The 13,739-nt window shown below is 46.2% G+C and overlaps 1 protein-coding gene across 2 annotated transcripts; it reads left to right on the forward strand.

Moving 5' to 3' along the window:
- Nucleotides 1-905: 905 nt before the first annotated feature.
- hivep2b (HIVEP zinc finger 2b) lies at nucleotides 906-13,059 on the forward strand. 2 transcript variants are annotated; one of them, XM_084013246.1, is made up of 7 exons: nucleotides 906-1,070; nucleotides 3,463-7,396; nucleotides 8,107-8,264; nucleotides 8,427-8,602; nucleotides 8,764-8,862; nucleotides 8,950-9,722; nucleotides 10,368-13,059. In XM_084013246.1, exons 2-7 carry the CDS (start codon nucleotides 3,563-3,565, stop codon nucleotides 10,785-10,787), a joined length of 5,460 nt encoding a protein of 1,819 aa, XP_083869372.1. In that variant the 5' UTR covers nucleotides 906-1,070; nucleotides 3,463-3,562; the 3' UTR covers nucleotides 10,788-13,059. The 2 variants fall into 2 exon arrangements, with proteins under 2 accessions (XP_083869372.1, XP_083869373.1); XM_084013247.1 differs by having other exon boundaries at nucleotides 8,953-9,722.
- Nucleotides 13,060-13,739: the final 680 nt, after the last annotated feature.

A 13,739-nucleotide genomic window follows, 5' to 3' on the forward strand; every position in this document is an offset into this window, starting at 1 on the left:
AAAACGTAGATCGCACATCTCATTCCTATCTTCAAATATATTATACGTTACTTTGAGAGTCTTAGGGAACGACACAGTGGCTTTGGGCTGATAATAGTATGTTTACAGCATTTCAGTTTGGGTGAAGTCGTGCATCGAGGAAGTATTTAGTGAGGAGAAGTTAATGTAGAGGCTGTAATGGCAGCGTGTCACACTGAACTCGTGCATCTGATTCACAGGATGAGGTTTCGCAGCTGCACATAATCTGCGGTATTGTCCCAGTTTTCTGCCGTGTTAATGACACCCTCATCACGACTCTCTCCATTCACAAAGCAAATCCTGTCGTGATGGGAGAGAACTGGCTCGGGCTGTCTCGGAGAACAGGTCTAATTTTTGCAGCATCCTCACAGCCAGCCACACGCCGCCTTTTCATCGAGCTCCTCTGTAAACAGACTGAATAGGATCACGCTGTAGGAAATGTACATTCAGAGCGTCTGCAGCATGTCATTAGCGTCTTTCAGAGTGTCACTTTTGCATTCCTCCCCTGCTCTGCTTACATTCACACGCGCTGTCCAAAGGATTTATATAGATCATAACGAGTGCACCAGAATAAATTTGCATCTTAATCCAGATCACGCCATATCAATCTAAAACATATGATTGAATCTGGGGATGAATGGACATCCGGCTATCTAAGAAAGGTGATGTTCAGCTCTTTGCATCATGATATCTGACTCCCCACTCTTGTGTAGTGTGAGGCAGCTGCCGCTGTGCTTTGAAACACAGTGAGAGAGAGGAAAAGCGCCCTTAAACGTGGGCTGTTGTGTAATCCCTCCAAGGGCCCCTTTGCTATTTTTGTGCCTGGGTCCGCACGTCACGGTTGGGTATTTTCTCTGGTGACTAGCTCGCATCAATAGATCTTCTAATGTACACCCAGTCAGCGAGCAGCTTCATGACTGATGGGACTTTACCTCGCTAATTTATTTCATTATTGTTGCCGCGACATGAGGAGAATGGAGGAACGGACTATGCAACATGAGGAATGTCACATGTGACTGTCGATATGGGACAGGGGACTATTCAAATGTCAGGTTTGTATGAGGATTATATTTGATATCTGAATGTCAGCTGCTGTATGAGCCGAGGATTCCCCCCCCCCCCCCCCCATCGGATCGTGTGCTTTATGTCATTCTGCTCACATTGAGAGCTGTTGATTCATTCTGCATGCTATGTGCTATGTTGATGTTAGAGTCCACACAGAGGGTTTTACCATCCAGCGTCCCCGAAGCCGGTCGTCTCCTTATGATATTTATGGATTTGTTGTCAGCGTGAGGCTTCATGCCTGTTCCCTTTAATGGCCAACTAAGCCTCTAATGATGTAATGCAGCGGCATAACGGTGCACTCCATAGCCAGTATTTGTTTGCTTCATTGTGCTCTCTCTCGTGTGTGTGTGTGTGTGTGTGGAAAGCAGTAAGGGATGTGCCCATGAATGTCTGCTGTTCAAGTAAATCACTCCATGAAGTCATTTCTCCATCCATGCGGACATACTGTACCACAGTCAGCCCACAATCGTCCTCAAACACACCTACTGCCACCCACCTGCCTCCTGTTGTTGCACGTCATTGCTGCTGTGTCATATATTTTCGTATAGGTTAGTGCTTGTTGCCGGGAGCGAGAGAAATTTGCAGTGAACGGTCTGCTGGTACAGTCTTTACACCCCCACAAAAAAAGTCTGAATCTGTGAGACTTGTCAGTGAGACTCTGAATATGTCGGCTCCGTTCCCTCTCTATCGAGCTTAGTTTAAAAAGGTATGCATTGTTTCTGAGGGGCTTATCTCGCTGTCACTCTGCACCCATATTCCCCCTTCCCTCCACTCGGAGATCACAGAGGATGGAAAACTAAGCAATGAGGTCAGACCGACCTTGAAGGGGAGCTCCCTACCAGGCCTCTGAATTGTGTTACCCCCAGGGCACCCCACTTAGTTTACCTCTGTAAACCCCCCTGTTGAAACATAGATCGTTCCGATCCGAGGCAGCCCTCGCCATCCTTCATTATCTTCCTCTATCCCGCTCTGGGAGAAGCCCTCAAATCTGTTCCCGAAAGCAGAGCTACTGAACCATAAACAAGCAAAAGAGGCAATGGGCATTTGCACAAAAAAAGAGGGGGGAAAAAAAAGAGCGGGGAGATTATTACAGATTACAGCTGCTTTCAAGCATCTCTTGGCATCTCTCGAGTCACCTTGGATTCGTATCCTCTGGTTAATGCCTGCCTGAGGAGTGTGTGGTGCACTAACAAAGAAAGAGAGGGAGTGAGAGAGAGAGTGAGTCGGAGGATGTCCTAATTAAGGGGAACTCAGAGGGTTTGAACCAGATAATCTTACATAACCTCGTTAGGGAGGACACAGCATTTGATACTGAGAAGATGGAAATGACGTGCCCTCAGAGACCCATCCCCGCGGTATGAAACGAAAGCATAGAGACAAAAGCAATTCATTTTAACAGCGGGGACGATGAGGTTTCTCGCCGGGGGTCCGGCGTGTTTATGTACAGGATAGCATGTGGTCCCGTGCAGCTCAGTGTGGAGATGATGACACTAGTGACACAGACACAGGATCCCACGGGGAGGCAGGGAACCTGGAGGTGTTATGGTGTGATCCCGGTATTGGATTTAGGAGCCGAGCAGAACATTTTTTTTGGTATTTGATGTCGAGATCACGTCAAAAGGGGCGCAGGTGGACTCGGCACACTTCATTGACCGCGATCTCCAGTAGCTGTCCGTCACTTGTGTGTGCTGGCATGCAGCGACACACTTACCATACTTCTTTTTTTTTTCCTGACATTCCTCCATTTTCTGCAAGATTTTAATTTGAGTTTATCATTTTCCCCTTGTTTTGTGTTTGAAATGGCCTCCAGTGTTGACAAAGTGAAATTAAAAGTGAAACGTTAAATCTGAGAATCTAGGATGAAGAAAGTAGCTTTCACATCTACACTTTAATATAATACTAAAAGGGATATTTCACATTAAGAAAAAGAAGCAGATTTTGAGATTGTTGGAAGGAGATGCTGCTGCGGTGAAGGATTCGATTCCTATTCAGCTCACACACACACACACACACACACACACACACACACACACACAGTAGAAGCATGTGTCTAAAATACCTACAAACAAGTTCACAGAGGCGTCTGCCAGGGTTGACATGAGGTACCGTCGGCTTTTTTAGAGGCTGTTAAAGAGAAAAAATTATGTTTTTCCATTCCTGCTGTGAAGGAGCTTGTTATGAATTTTATACTCCAATTTTATGAGAACAGCTTTTGGGAAACAGCTTAGCTCTCGCTCTCAAGGAGGGGATTTGAACTTTAACCGAGTTATCTAAGTTGATAAAACTCTTGTGCATCTTTATGTGGTTTCTAGTTTAGGTGATTGTTTGTCACACATCATTATTTGTCTAATTGTACATTTTCTGTCTGATTTCTTTCAGGTGACCCTTCCACACAATCATGTATGTTAATATCACTACAGTGACGACGTAACAGATAGTGCCCTTGAAAATCGATCCCAAAGAAAGTGACATTGGCTTCATGGAGTCACTTGGAACTACTGCAGGGGTGAAGAGCTCCACTGAAGGTCAGGACAGAAATGTTGCACAGAAGAAATGCCCCTCGGAGGCAGCACAGACTGGGAGGAGTCCATCGGACGAACTGGAAGGCAAGGGGTGGCACCAACAACTGCAAGAAGGTCAGAGCAAAGACACGTGTGGTTTCAAACAAATGTCTGACTCAGGGAAATCACTGCAATTTGAAAATCAGCACTCCCAAACGCAGTCCACAAGCCATCAAGACTATGAGGTGTCTTCGTATCCGCCACAGTCCACAAAACCGGTTCCCGTTGGCAGACAGAAGGCTGCGGGTCACTTAGTTGCCGCGCAGTCTCCTGGACCTGAAGTCCAGCAACAGTGTTCCCATTCAGGGATGGATCAGCTGTCAGAGGCTGTGTGCAAGGTGGAGCAGAAACCACAAAAGCCTGGAAAGTATGTTTGTGATTACTGTGGAAGGGCATGTGCCAAACCCAGCGTACTGAAGAAACATATTCGCTCACACACCGGGGAACGGCCCTATCCGTGTGTCCCCTGCGGGTTCTCCTTCAAAACCAAGAGTAATTTATACAAACACAGAAAGTCCCACGCTCACGCGGTCAAAGCCGGAACGGTGCCACTCTCAGAACTTGGTTCTTACGCCAACGCAGACCAGGGGTCTTTTGAAGGGGAAGGCGAGTTATTCTCTGATGCTGAGCAAAGCACGGACACGGATGAGGACACTCTTAACGACCCGCTGCTGCTGCTGGACTCTCCAGTGGAGGGATCGGATAACACTGCTGTAAAAGTACTAAATCTCATTGCTCAGAAAAAGGGAGCCACGTCGATGTCGGCTCAGGATGGTTCATCCCAGCCCCAAGAAATCAATGCACCTCCCGCTGTTGCCGAGGCTAGCCGTGCAATCCAATCTTGCACGATCAAACAGAGGCTCGCACTTCGGCTGTCTGAAAAAAGAAGCAGCGACTCGGAGCACAATCTGTCCCTCCCGAGTCAGTCGAGCAAGGGCAGCACGGACTCCGGCTACTTCTCGCGCTCCGAGAGTACCGAGCACCAGACCGGCCCTCCGAACACTAACGCAAAGTCCTACCAAGAAATTATGTTTGGAAAGTGTTACAGGCCGAGCCCTAAACAGACGGCCGCTTTTGTGACGGACTCGAATGAATATACGGTGCGACGCTCGGAGAAAGGCGTTTCCCGTGTTTTCACGCAGGAAAAAGACACCGTCGAGTCAATCAAAATAAACACAAAGTCATTCATGAGGGAAGAGGTGAAAGAACCCCTGTTAGACGCCGGCTCTGATTTGGGGACTCTGATAAGAAGCAACTCAATGCCAACATCTTCTGCAGTGTGTCTGCCTTTGCCTCAGGCCCTCAGAGGCAGCCACTCTTTTGATGAAAGAGCAAGCACCGGGGGCATGAGGAGACTCAGGCGGCAAGCTGCTTTCGAACACTCCGCACATGAGGGCCACGCAGATGCAGACAGCCAGGGGAAGATGAGCGAGAGTGGCATTTCACCCTCAGGATTGGAAATGGAAAATAACCCCTCTGCGGCATCTAATATGAGCCATCAGAGACACGCGATGGAACTGGCGACGCGGAAGCGGCGGAAAGAGAAGAGGGAAGAGGAAGATTTGCCGGGTCAATATGAGGGCCGTCACGATCAGTGTGAAGAAATGTTGGACTCGAGTAAGGACTATGATTCAAAACAAGCTGCTTTGGGCATTATGGCGTTAGGAAAAGGACACACTTTGAGTATGCTAACGCAGATGGACAGGAGTGACATGGACATATCGGTGAGCCCTGAAATATCCGTCCGAAAAAATTTGGGGAATGTAATTTCTGTTATCCAGCACACAAACTCGATTAACAGGCCTCACTCGGAACAGTCGGAAACGTACAAATATCACGGGCAGAGACAGGATAGCATTTCTTCATTTCAAGCCATGGAGGCGAGTGAATCATACGAGTTGGAAAGGAGTGATAGTCGGCAATCATTTCAAATGGGGCCAAAACTTGTGCGGCAGCCCAACATACAAGTCCCAGAAATCCGGGTCACAGTGGAGCCCGACAGTCCGGAAAAAGCTTCGGAGGTGCAAGTGAAGGAGCCGGAGAAGCACGTGGAGGAATTTCAGTGGCCGCAAAGGAGTGAAACTTTAGCACAATTCCCTCCAGAAAAGCTCCCTCCCAAGAAGAAAAGGCTACGCTTAGCTGATATCGAGCACTCCTCTGGCGAATCCAGTTTCGAGTCAGCCTGCACCAGTCTCTCCCGCAGCCCGAGCCAAGACAGCAACTTATCTTATAGCTCCACCTTCTCCTTTGACAGGGAGGAGAGTCTGAAGTCGGTCTCTCCGGCCAGGCAGGATGAATTTGGCAAACCACTAGAGCTCTTAGCGGTGCCAGGGAGTGGGCACTCCCTCTCTGTGCTCAACCAACGTCAACAACATGAAATGAGACGCTCCTCCTCGGAGCAGGCGCCGTGTAACTTGCGCAAGGAGTTTCCAGAGGTACGCAGCATATCATTTGACTATGGCAGCCTTTCTCCAACATCCAAAGTTAGACACGTGGACATCAGTGCCGGCCACTCGGCTGTGAGGGACAGAAGGAGGGGAAACTTGGTGCGGCAGGAGTCATTGAATATGGATACCGAGGTAACACAAGTCCCATCACAAGTGTTTCCGCAGTACCTCAGCAGCACCTCCCCTCCGTTCACGGCAGTTGCTGTTCTGCCGCAGACTTTGCCAATATTCTCCACCGGGAATACATTTCCCCAGCTGTCACATCCGAGCCTTTTAGTTCCCGTAAGACTACAGACTCATGTGCCCTCCTACGGCAGTATCACGTACACTTCAGTATCGCAGATTGTTGACAATCAGTATGACAGCGTTAGCTCCACTACTTCCACCTCTCAGAATCAGATTTCACGTTTGTCTGGAAATCCCGATTCCCATAATGCATTAGCTTATACCAGACCATCTTCCATGCACACCCTCAACGTCGAAGCCCTTGATTTGTCATCGGCTAAGCTCAAGACGGGCATCCCTCTCTCCCTGACCTCCAGAACCATCTCGACCACTAACGCCTCCAGTGGTGGCACTAACAAACGGATGCTATCCCCCGCCAGCAGCCTGGACCTTTTCATGGAGGTCAAGCAGCAAAAACGTGTGAAAGAGGAACGAATGTTTGGCCAGATAGTGGAGGAGATGAGTGCCGTTGAGTTGGGGAAATGTTATTTGAGTGAAGAGCAGGGGCACAGGTCAGAGATGCAGGGTGCATCCACACCTCATGCTCAGGATGACTCACGTATGAGTAAATTTATCACACTTCAACAGAAAGTGACAGAGGCCGGTGAGCACGGCGTTGACTCAGCGATGGAAAGTAGCTCCCTGGAAACCAGCTCCCCTCCCTACTCCATGATATCAGCCAGCGAAGTGAAAGAAGTTGGCGTGGAGAAGCGAGCGCAGATGGATATGGTGGCACAGCTGGTCACCAGTCGAGACATCCTGATCTCAGACACGGAGCATTCAAGACTGTTATCTCAGTTTCCAAGTCTTCGCACGACGACGGGAGTGAGCTGGTGTTATCTTAACTACACCAAGCCGAGCTGCTCGCACGGCAACGCCCCTTTCTCCTCCGTCTACGCCACCTGGTGTGTGAGTTCCCACAACCCGAACCCCCTCGAGCTGAGTACCAGTACGGCGCTGGCACTGCTGCGGTCCAAACAGAGGGGCGACAAGGTTATATACACCGTGGCGGCCATGTGTCAGCCTGGCACGGGGAAACTGGTGTCGTCCCTCATCCTGTGGAGGCAGACCATGGAACAGGTGAGAAAATAATCCCACATCGGTATCGTTTACAAAGCACATGAATATCAAAATAAACTTCAAGAGCAAAGCCTTATAGATGGCATGTTTAGTTGGTCTTCTAGTATCAGTATTACTTTAAGTAAATACTTCAAATGAAGCTGCACTGGTCAGTCATGTCAGCAAGAAATAAGTGGTTAAAATGGAGAAAGTTTAAAAGGACCTTTATACCCACAATTTGGCTGCACACTTGAAATATTTTGGCAGGAGTTTTAGTCACTATTGGCAAGTTCCTGGAAATCATTTGCCTGCTGCTAGTTATGATATTATAAGCTTTGATTCATCACTTGCTCTGCATTTACTGTTCGCAAAAAAAATATATCTTGGCAGTGAAAATACCAGAAACCAAAATTACATTCAAATAAATATCTACTGCCTTGGCAAAGAGATGTTTTTTCTCAGTTGCACTGGATTTAGGCTGATAAGATTGATGTATAATGATATTTAAAAACAATCCAGGCAGAGCTTGCAGAAAATAAAAACTTGAAAATCAACCGTCTATCTGTACCGGTTTTCCCCCGTAGCACCAGTAGAACAAGCATAATTCATGTTTGCTAAACATGCTGTGTAACGCCATGGGTGACATACAATATTGGAAGCATCGCGTTACGTTGTCGATACGGTGTCCACTTAGAATGGATGTTAACAAAATGTCTGTTCATCCGATTCAGCTGCAGAGGAAACCGGAGCCCAAAGAGGTGGACATCACCTATGGGAAGAAGGTGAAAGACATCAGCTGCAGAGTGAAAACTGCCAAGGAGGAGTGGAAAGAGAGGGAGGCTTCCACAACGCAAACGCTGCCAACACGCATTAAGATCTTCGAGGGAGGGTCAGTCAAGATATTAGTTATCATAACACTTGTCAGTTCTGCTGACAAGCAGATGCAGCAGCTATATTAGGAAGCTAGAGCACACACTATCTGTCCGTCTATTTTACCTATTCGGGAACGTTTTATGGATTTGCTCATTATCTCACTACTTCTATGTTTCAGGTACAAGTCCAATGAAGACTATGTGTATGTCAGAGGTCGAGGCCGGGGGAAATACATCTGTGAGGAGTGTGGTATTCGCTGCAAGAAGCCGAGCATGCTGAAAAAACACATCCGGACCCACACGGACGTGAGACCGTACATCTGCAGGGTCTGCAACTTTGCTTTTAAAACTAAAGGTGAGCATTGGTTTGGCTTGTAGACTAGATTCAAACAAAACGTCCAAAGTGTGGGGACTTAAAATAAAATCTGGGTTAAAATCTGCTGCTGTAAGACGACATGCAGCTATTTTTTTAGTGAGGAATGGAAACTTACTTTTTACTTGTTTTATCTTTTCCAGGAAACCTGACTAAACATATGAAGTCAAAGGCACACATGAAGAAATGTCTTGAGCTGGGAGTGTCAGTGACGATGGACGATGCGGAGATACAGGAGCAAGGTAAGATGCCAACGTATATAATGTTGTACTATAGTAAAAAAAAAAAGAAAAGAATCCAACTAAATTGACGTGTTTATTATTTGAAAGTAGACGAAAGCCAACAAGAGTCCAAGACGGAGGTGGTGGTCACCACCAAACACCAGTTCTCCGACGCGGAGGACTCCGACGGCATGGACGAAGACGAAATCGACGAAGACGATGACGAGGATGATGACTACGAGGGCGACTCCACTCCGAAGTTGCGTTCAAGAAGCACGAGTCCTCAGCCATGTGGAGTTACGACTCTGTCAGTCACAGCCACCGCCGCCATCCACGGCTATTCCCTCACCTCTCTGCCCGGCGCCGACCTCCACCAACAGTCCTCTGGCAGGCGGACCGGCTCGGACCATCGACCCGTCCTCGCAACGGAGCAGAGAGAGAAATCCGTGGATGAAGACTCTCTGACTATGCTGTCTCCAGACCAGGCCAGCTTCCTATTCGACCCCTACTCTTCCTGTCTGCTCTCTCCTGGTTGGGAGTCCCCCATTAGGGAGCCCTCCCCTTCACGTCTGCGTTACCCGTCTCCGAGGCGAGAACTTTCCCCGCGGGGTCGCTCCTCGCCCAGGTGGGACACCTCCCCGCTGAGGCCTGGCTCGCCCGGCTTCACACCCATTCAGCACCTCTCGCCGGTCTCAATTGAGCGACCCATGTCCCCCGGAACAGAGCTGGCTGGAAAGCGAGACTCCTCGGTCAGAGGCCGGCAGAGAGTGGTGCTGAGGGCCGTTTCACCACGAAGAGGCTCGCACCAACACAAGGGCAGCGGGGACAGACACCAGGCAAAGCTGGAGATGGCTCACAAAGGAGCCTTTGAAATGGAGATGGTATGTATCATGACGTGTTCTGCTAGATTTGGATTTTTTTTATTTGGTGGAAAGTTGGCTGTGGGCAAAGGAGCTGGGGATAATGTTTGGTCCAGATTCTAAATTCTAAACAGTTAGGGGCGGCTGTGGCTGAGGTTGAGCGAGTCATCCTCCAATCAGAAGATTGGCGGTTTGAATCCTGGCTCCTCCAGTCTGTGCATATATATATATATATATATTCTCAGCAAATGCATCACTGAAAATAGTAAAATACAATACTTAACTCTGAGGAATGTCTACTAAAAACAATAGTGTCCACCTGTTTAAGAAAACAATATGCGTTTCTCTTTAATGAGAGTATATTTTCATTGCCCATTCTTTAAGAGTTGCGTCTTCAGTAGAGAGGAATGATATTGCAGCTGAGTGCCAGAAAGGGTAGAGAAGTTGTGAAGTAATACATGGACTGAGGTTTTCATCTTTTCATTGGATTTGTTCCACCTTCCTTATTGTTTAATGGGCGTACGTGTTCTCCAAGTGCTGTCTGAAGTTCACTTAACGCCGTATTCCTCACATTTCTGCATTTATTCCAACCGTCATATATTTTCACATGAGAAATTATCCTGGCAATGTGAGCCGCTCCTCACGCTGCCAACATGTTGTTTTCAGGATCAAAGGAGCAGCTTGGCTTCCAGTCTGCCCGGTGCTGCCAGTTCTCATCAGCAGAACATCCTCAGCCACCTCCCTCTTCACTCCCAGCAGCAGGCCCACAGTTTGCTCCCCGTCGTTCCCGTCGGAGGGCTCCAGATGTTACACTCCCCGCCCTCCTCCAGCACTGATGTCACCCCTTCATCGGCGCCAAGCCCCCAGAGCAGCGAGGGCCAACGTTGCAGCAGCAGGGAGGGATCTGTCCACGGGCCCGAGTCTGGAGGAGAGGACATCAGAAGCCAGAGCCAGCTGTCCTCCCATCAGGCCGTCGAGGAGGAAAGCCTCGACCCCGGCGTCGGAGACATCAGACAGGAGGAGAATGTCCAGACCTGCTTGAAAGCCATCGCCTTGTTGAAGATTACCACAGAGGACCCTCAGTGAAACCCCCTTTTTCTGTCTCCTTGATTTGACCCAGGAAGAGACCCCCCCCCATCCCGCTACACCTGCAACCGTGTCGTCCTCAGCCCTTTAGGCACATAACCTCATCTTTATCCAATTAGAGGCAATATAATAAGACTTCCTCGGGGCTTGCACATACTCCAGACAGCTCCTTTTAAATCCGAGTGGAGATCAAACCTTCACAGTGAAGAAGAAACCCAGCCTGTCGGATGTGCCCCTCTCTTCGGAGACTCTTGAAATGATTGGACGAGCAGCAGGACGTCTTGCAAGATGGAGAATCGTTATTGGGTGCAGGTGCAATATGGAAAGATATTATGCTAATATGCCTTTGTTTGACATAGTAGTTTGCGTACAATTGCACATAAATTATATTTATGGATTCTGTTCAAATGTCCTTAACATATACTCCTTCTTAGATGCATACAAACAGTGTATTTTACTGTATGTGTACTTTGAAAATAGACTGTTGTTTAATGTAATCATATCCAGGTGTGATGCAGTAGTGCAGTAAATAAAGACTATTTATAAGGGGAAAAGTATGTGTATTATGAAACAGTCTGACCAAATTTTAAGTAGACGCTTCTTGTGCAGTTTGGTGCTTCTAATCAAGCGGCAAGGGTCTGTGCCTTTATTTTGCTTTTCATCGTTTTGTTACGAGAAGGTTGTCGTGGAAATAAGGAAAAACGTCGAGGTGGTCTTTTTTCAGGAGTGTCGGCGCCGGCGGAGAAGCTTTTTCTTTCTTGTTCCGTCAGTTCTGCTGACAGACGGATTTGCAGCTTGATTTATGTGAAACAATCTTAAAAAAAAAATAATGTTTCTTATGTTGCATTTTTCTAAATGTTGTGGTTTTTATCTTGGTAAAAATGCATGGGATTTGCTATTGCACAACCATAGAGGAAGTTAATATGTAATTATGAATACTGTAAGATGTATTTATATATTAGAACGTGAGCACTTATTGATACTGGTAAATATTTGACTACTATTTATACGGTATATCTGTACTTATGCAGCAGTGATGCAGTTATGCAGTGAGCCACGCTGGCATTGCTTTTGATCTCATGTATTTGCTTTGATTAAACGTTCTTTTCTCTCTCTTTCTTCTTATACCGATGACCATAAGCATTTTATGAGTTTTGACGATGCACTTTCATCCTTTCATCTTTGATGTTTAACTGACGTGGTCAGTGAAAATAAGGGAGTAAAACATGTTATGTTCTCTTGTGGTTTTTGAAACATTCCAGTTGTTGTTTTTCTTTGTGTTTTTTTTTCTTCTCCACGTTTCTCATTTTGTGAAACATGTTGCACACAAATACAAGGGGCTATGATGATCAGTCAATATGATGTTTTCTGGCATTTCAAGTTTAACTGGATAAATCAATTTCACTTTACTGTAACTAATACTAAAGTAATGATGTTAACAGCGTGAGTTGGTTGACTATTACTGTGCTTCAGCTCAAAATGTAAGTAATCATTCACCAAATGCATTACTTCTCTCTCTGTACATATATGTGTATTTTTATGATTTAAACTATTTTTGCAGTGTTGAATTCTGAAAAACTTTTTATGTGGATTGTTTATATCTCTTTAAGAGGTAAATGAAGGTTGACGTAACGGAGGTTTAATGAGGGCGAAAAATAGCACAGTGTTGATTGCTAACACCGTGTGTCTCACCTTTAAAAGAAAAAAAAAAAAGAAAGTGTATTCACATCTTCAAGTGGTGACGTTACCAGTTTGATGGATTTGAAAATCAGAAAACACTTTGTTCACTCATGTTTACATAAAAGAATTTGAAAAGGTGCACTGCTTTAAATTTTGTGTTTCCCTTTCTGAAGATGTACGTAGCTTTGATTTCATGTAAGTTGTCGTGATTAACGGTGCAGAACGCTCATAAAATGTGAAGGGAAAGCGAAGCCTTTCGATTTGCTTTGGCATACAGTATGTATTCAGATTGTGTTTGTGTTTTGTTTTATCGTGTATTCATATTTACTGAACTGCTTTGTGCCTCCGATGTCTACGATATTTCCCTGTAAAACACACAGAGGACAAATCATTTTACCTCTCAGCTAAGATCTTTTTGAGGGGGAAAAAAAACACCTCAGTAGCCAACCTGTTGTTTAGCTATTTGCATTGAAACTGGTTAGTCAGGATGGAGTGCCTCTTTTATGCTATGGGGACTTTATTGTTTGGTGCTCTACTTTTTCAGATTAAAATTCAAAATTGTTTTAAAAGAATATAATTCTAACCCAAGGATGTGTGTTGCAGCTTATTTCATATTGTTTTTGTGTCATTATTCCAAATGGCTTCCATACATTTCCTCCTGCATAACTCACCACTGGTTAAATTAGAGCACACAAGGAATGAGATGAAATCAGTATGGACAAGAAAGGAAAAAGAAAAAAAAAATCCTACCAGTGACACCTTCTGGTGAAAAATGATTACTGCAGTCACAACATGGAACAAGAGAAATAAATGAATGGTTCCAAAAATAGTTCTCACCTTGTGGATAATATTAAACCACTTTCAGGCTGCGTCAAATTCAGCAAAAAAAGGGCTGCGTATCAAGAGCACAGGCGGCGTGTGCTGCAGTCCGGGTATGTATTAAGTGAGGGACTGAGTGTGATCTCTGCAGTGCATCACGCCGGATCTTCTCTGGGTTTGGGAGGAGGTCTGTTCTAATTCTGGCCAATCACAGAGACGGTCCATTCTTTCTTCTCCCCTCTCCTGCTCAGTGACTGTGCCTGTCAGGCCCATTTGTTAGAATAATTATATGGCTGTTAACAGCATCGCAGCTTAAAATAAAGTTAGTAGGACTGCGATGGCTTAAAGCAGCAGAGGCATCGCATAAAATGGCTGCTGAAGAGCTCGATAGTAAAACCTTGAATGATGATGCGTTTTGATTGTGTTCATACGTGCAGCGACTGTACTTCACAT

Source organism: Eutrigla gurnardus, assembly GCF_963514095.1.
Source record: "Eutrigla gurnardus genome assembly, chromosome: 7".
Taxonomy (NCBI): domain Eukaryota; kingdom Metazoa; phylum Chordata; class Actinopteri; order Perciformes; family Triglidae; genus Eutrigla; species Eutrigla gurnardus.

What these genes read in the sequence shown, in the direction of transcription:
- hivep2b (XM_084013246.1), top strand. Translation starts at nt 3,563, where the DNA reads ATGGAGTCACTTGGAACTACTGCAGGGGTGAAGAGCTCCACTGAAGGT. An exon ending in GGAGGCAGACCATGGAACAG is followed by an intron (nt 7,397 to 8,106) that starts GTGAGAAAATAA and finishes CATCCGATTCAG; the next exon opens with CTGCAGAGGAAACCGGAGCC. An exon ending in CTTTGCTTTTAAAACTAAAG is followed by an intron (nt 8,603 to 8,763) that starts GTGAGCATTGGT and finishes TATCTTTTCCAG; the next exon opens with GAAACCTGACTAAACATATG.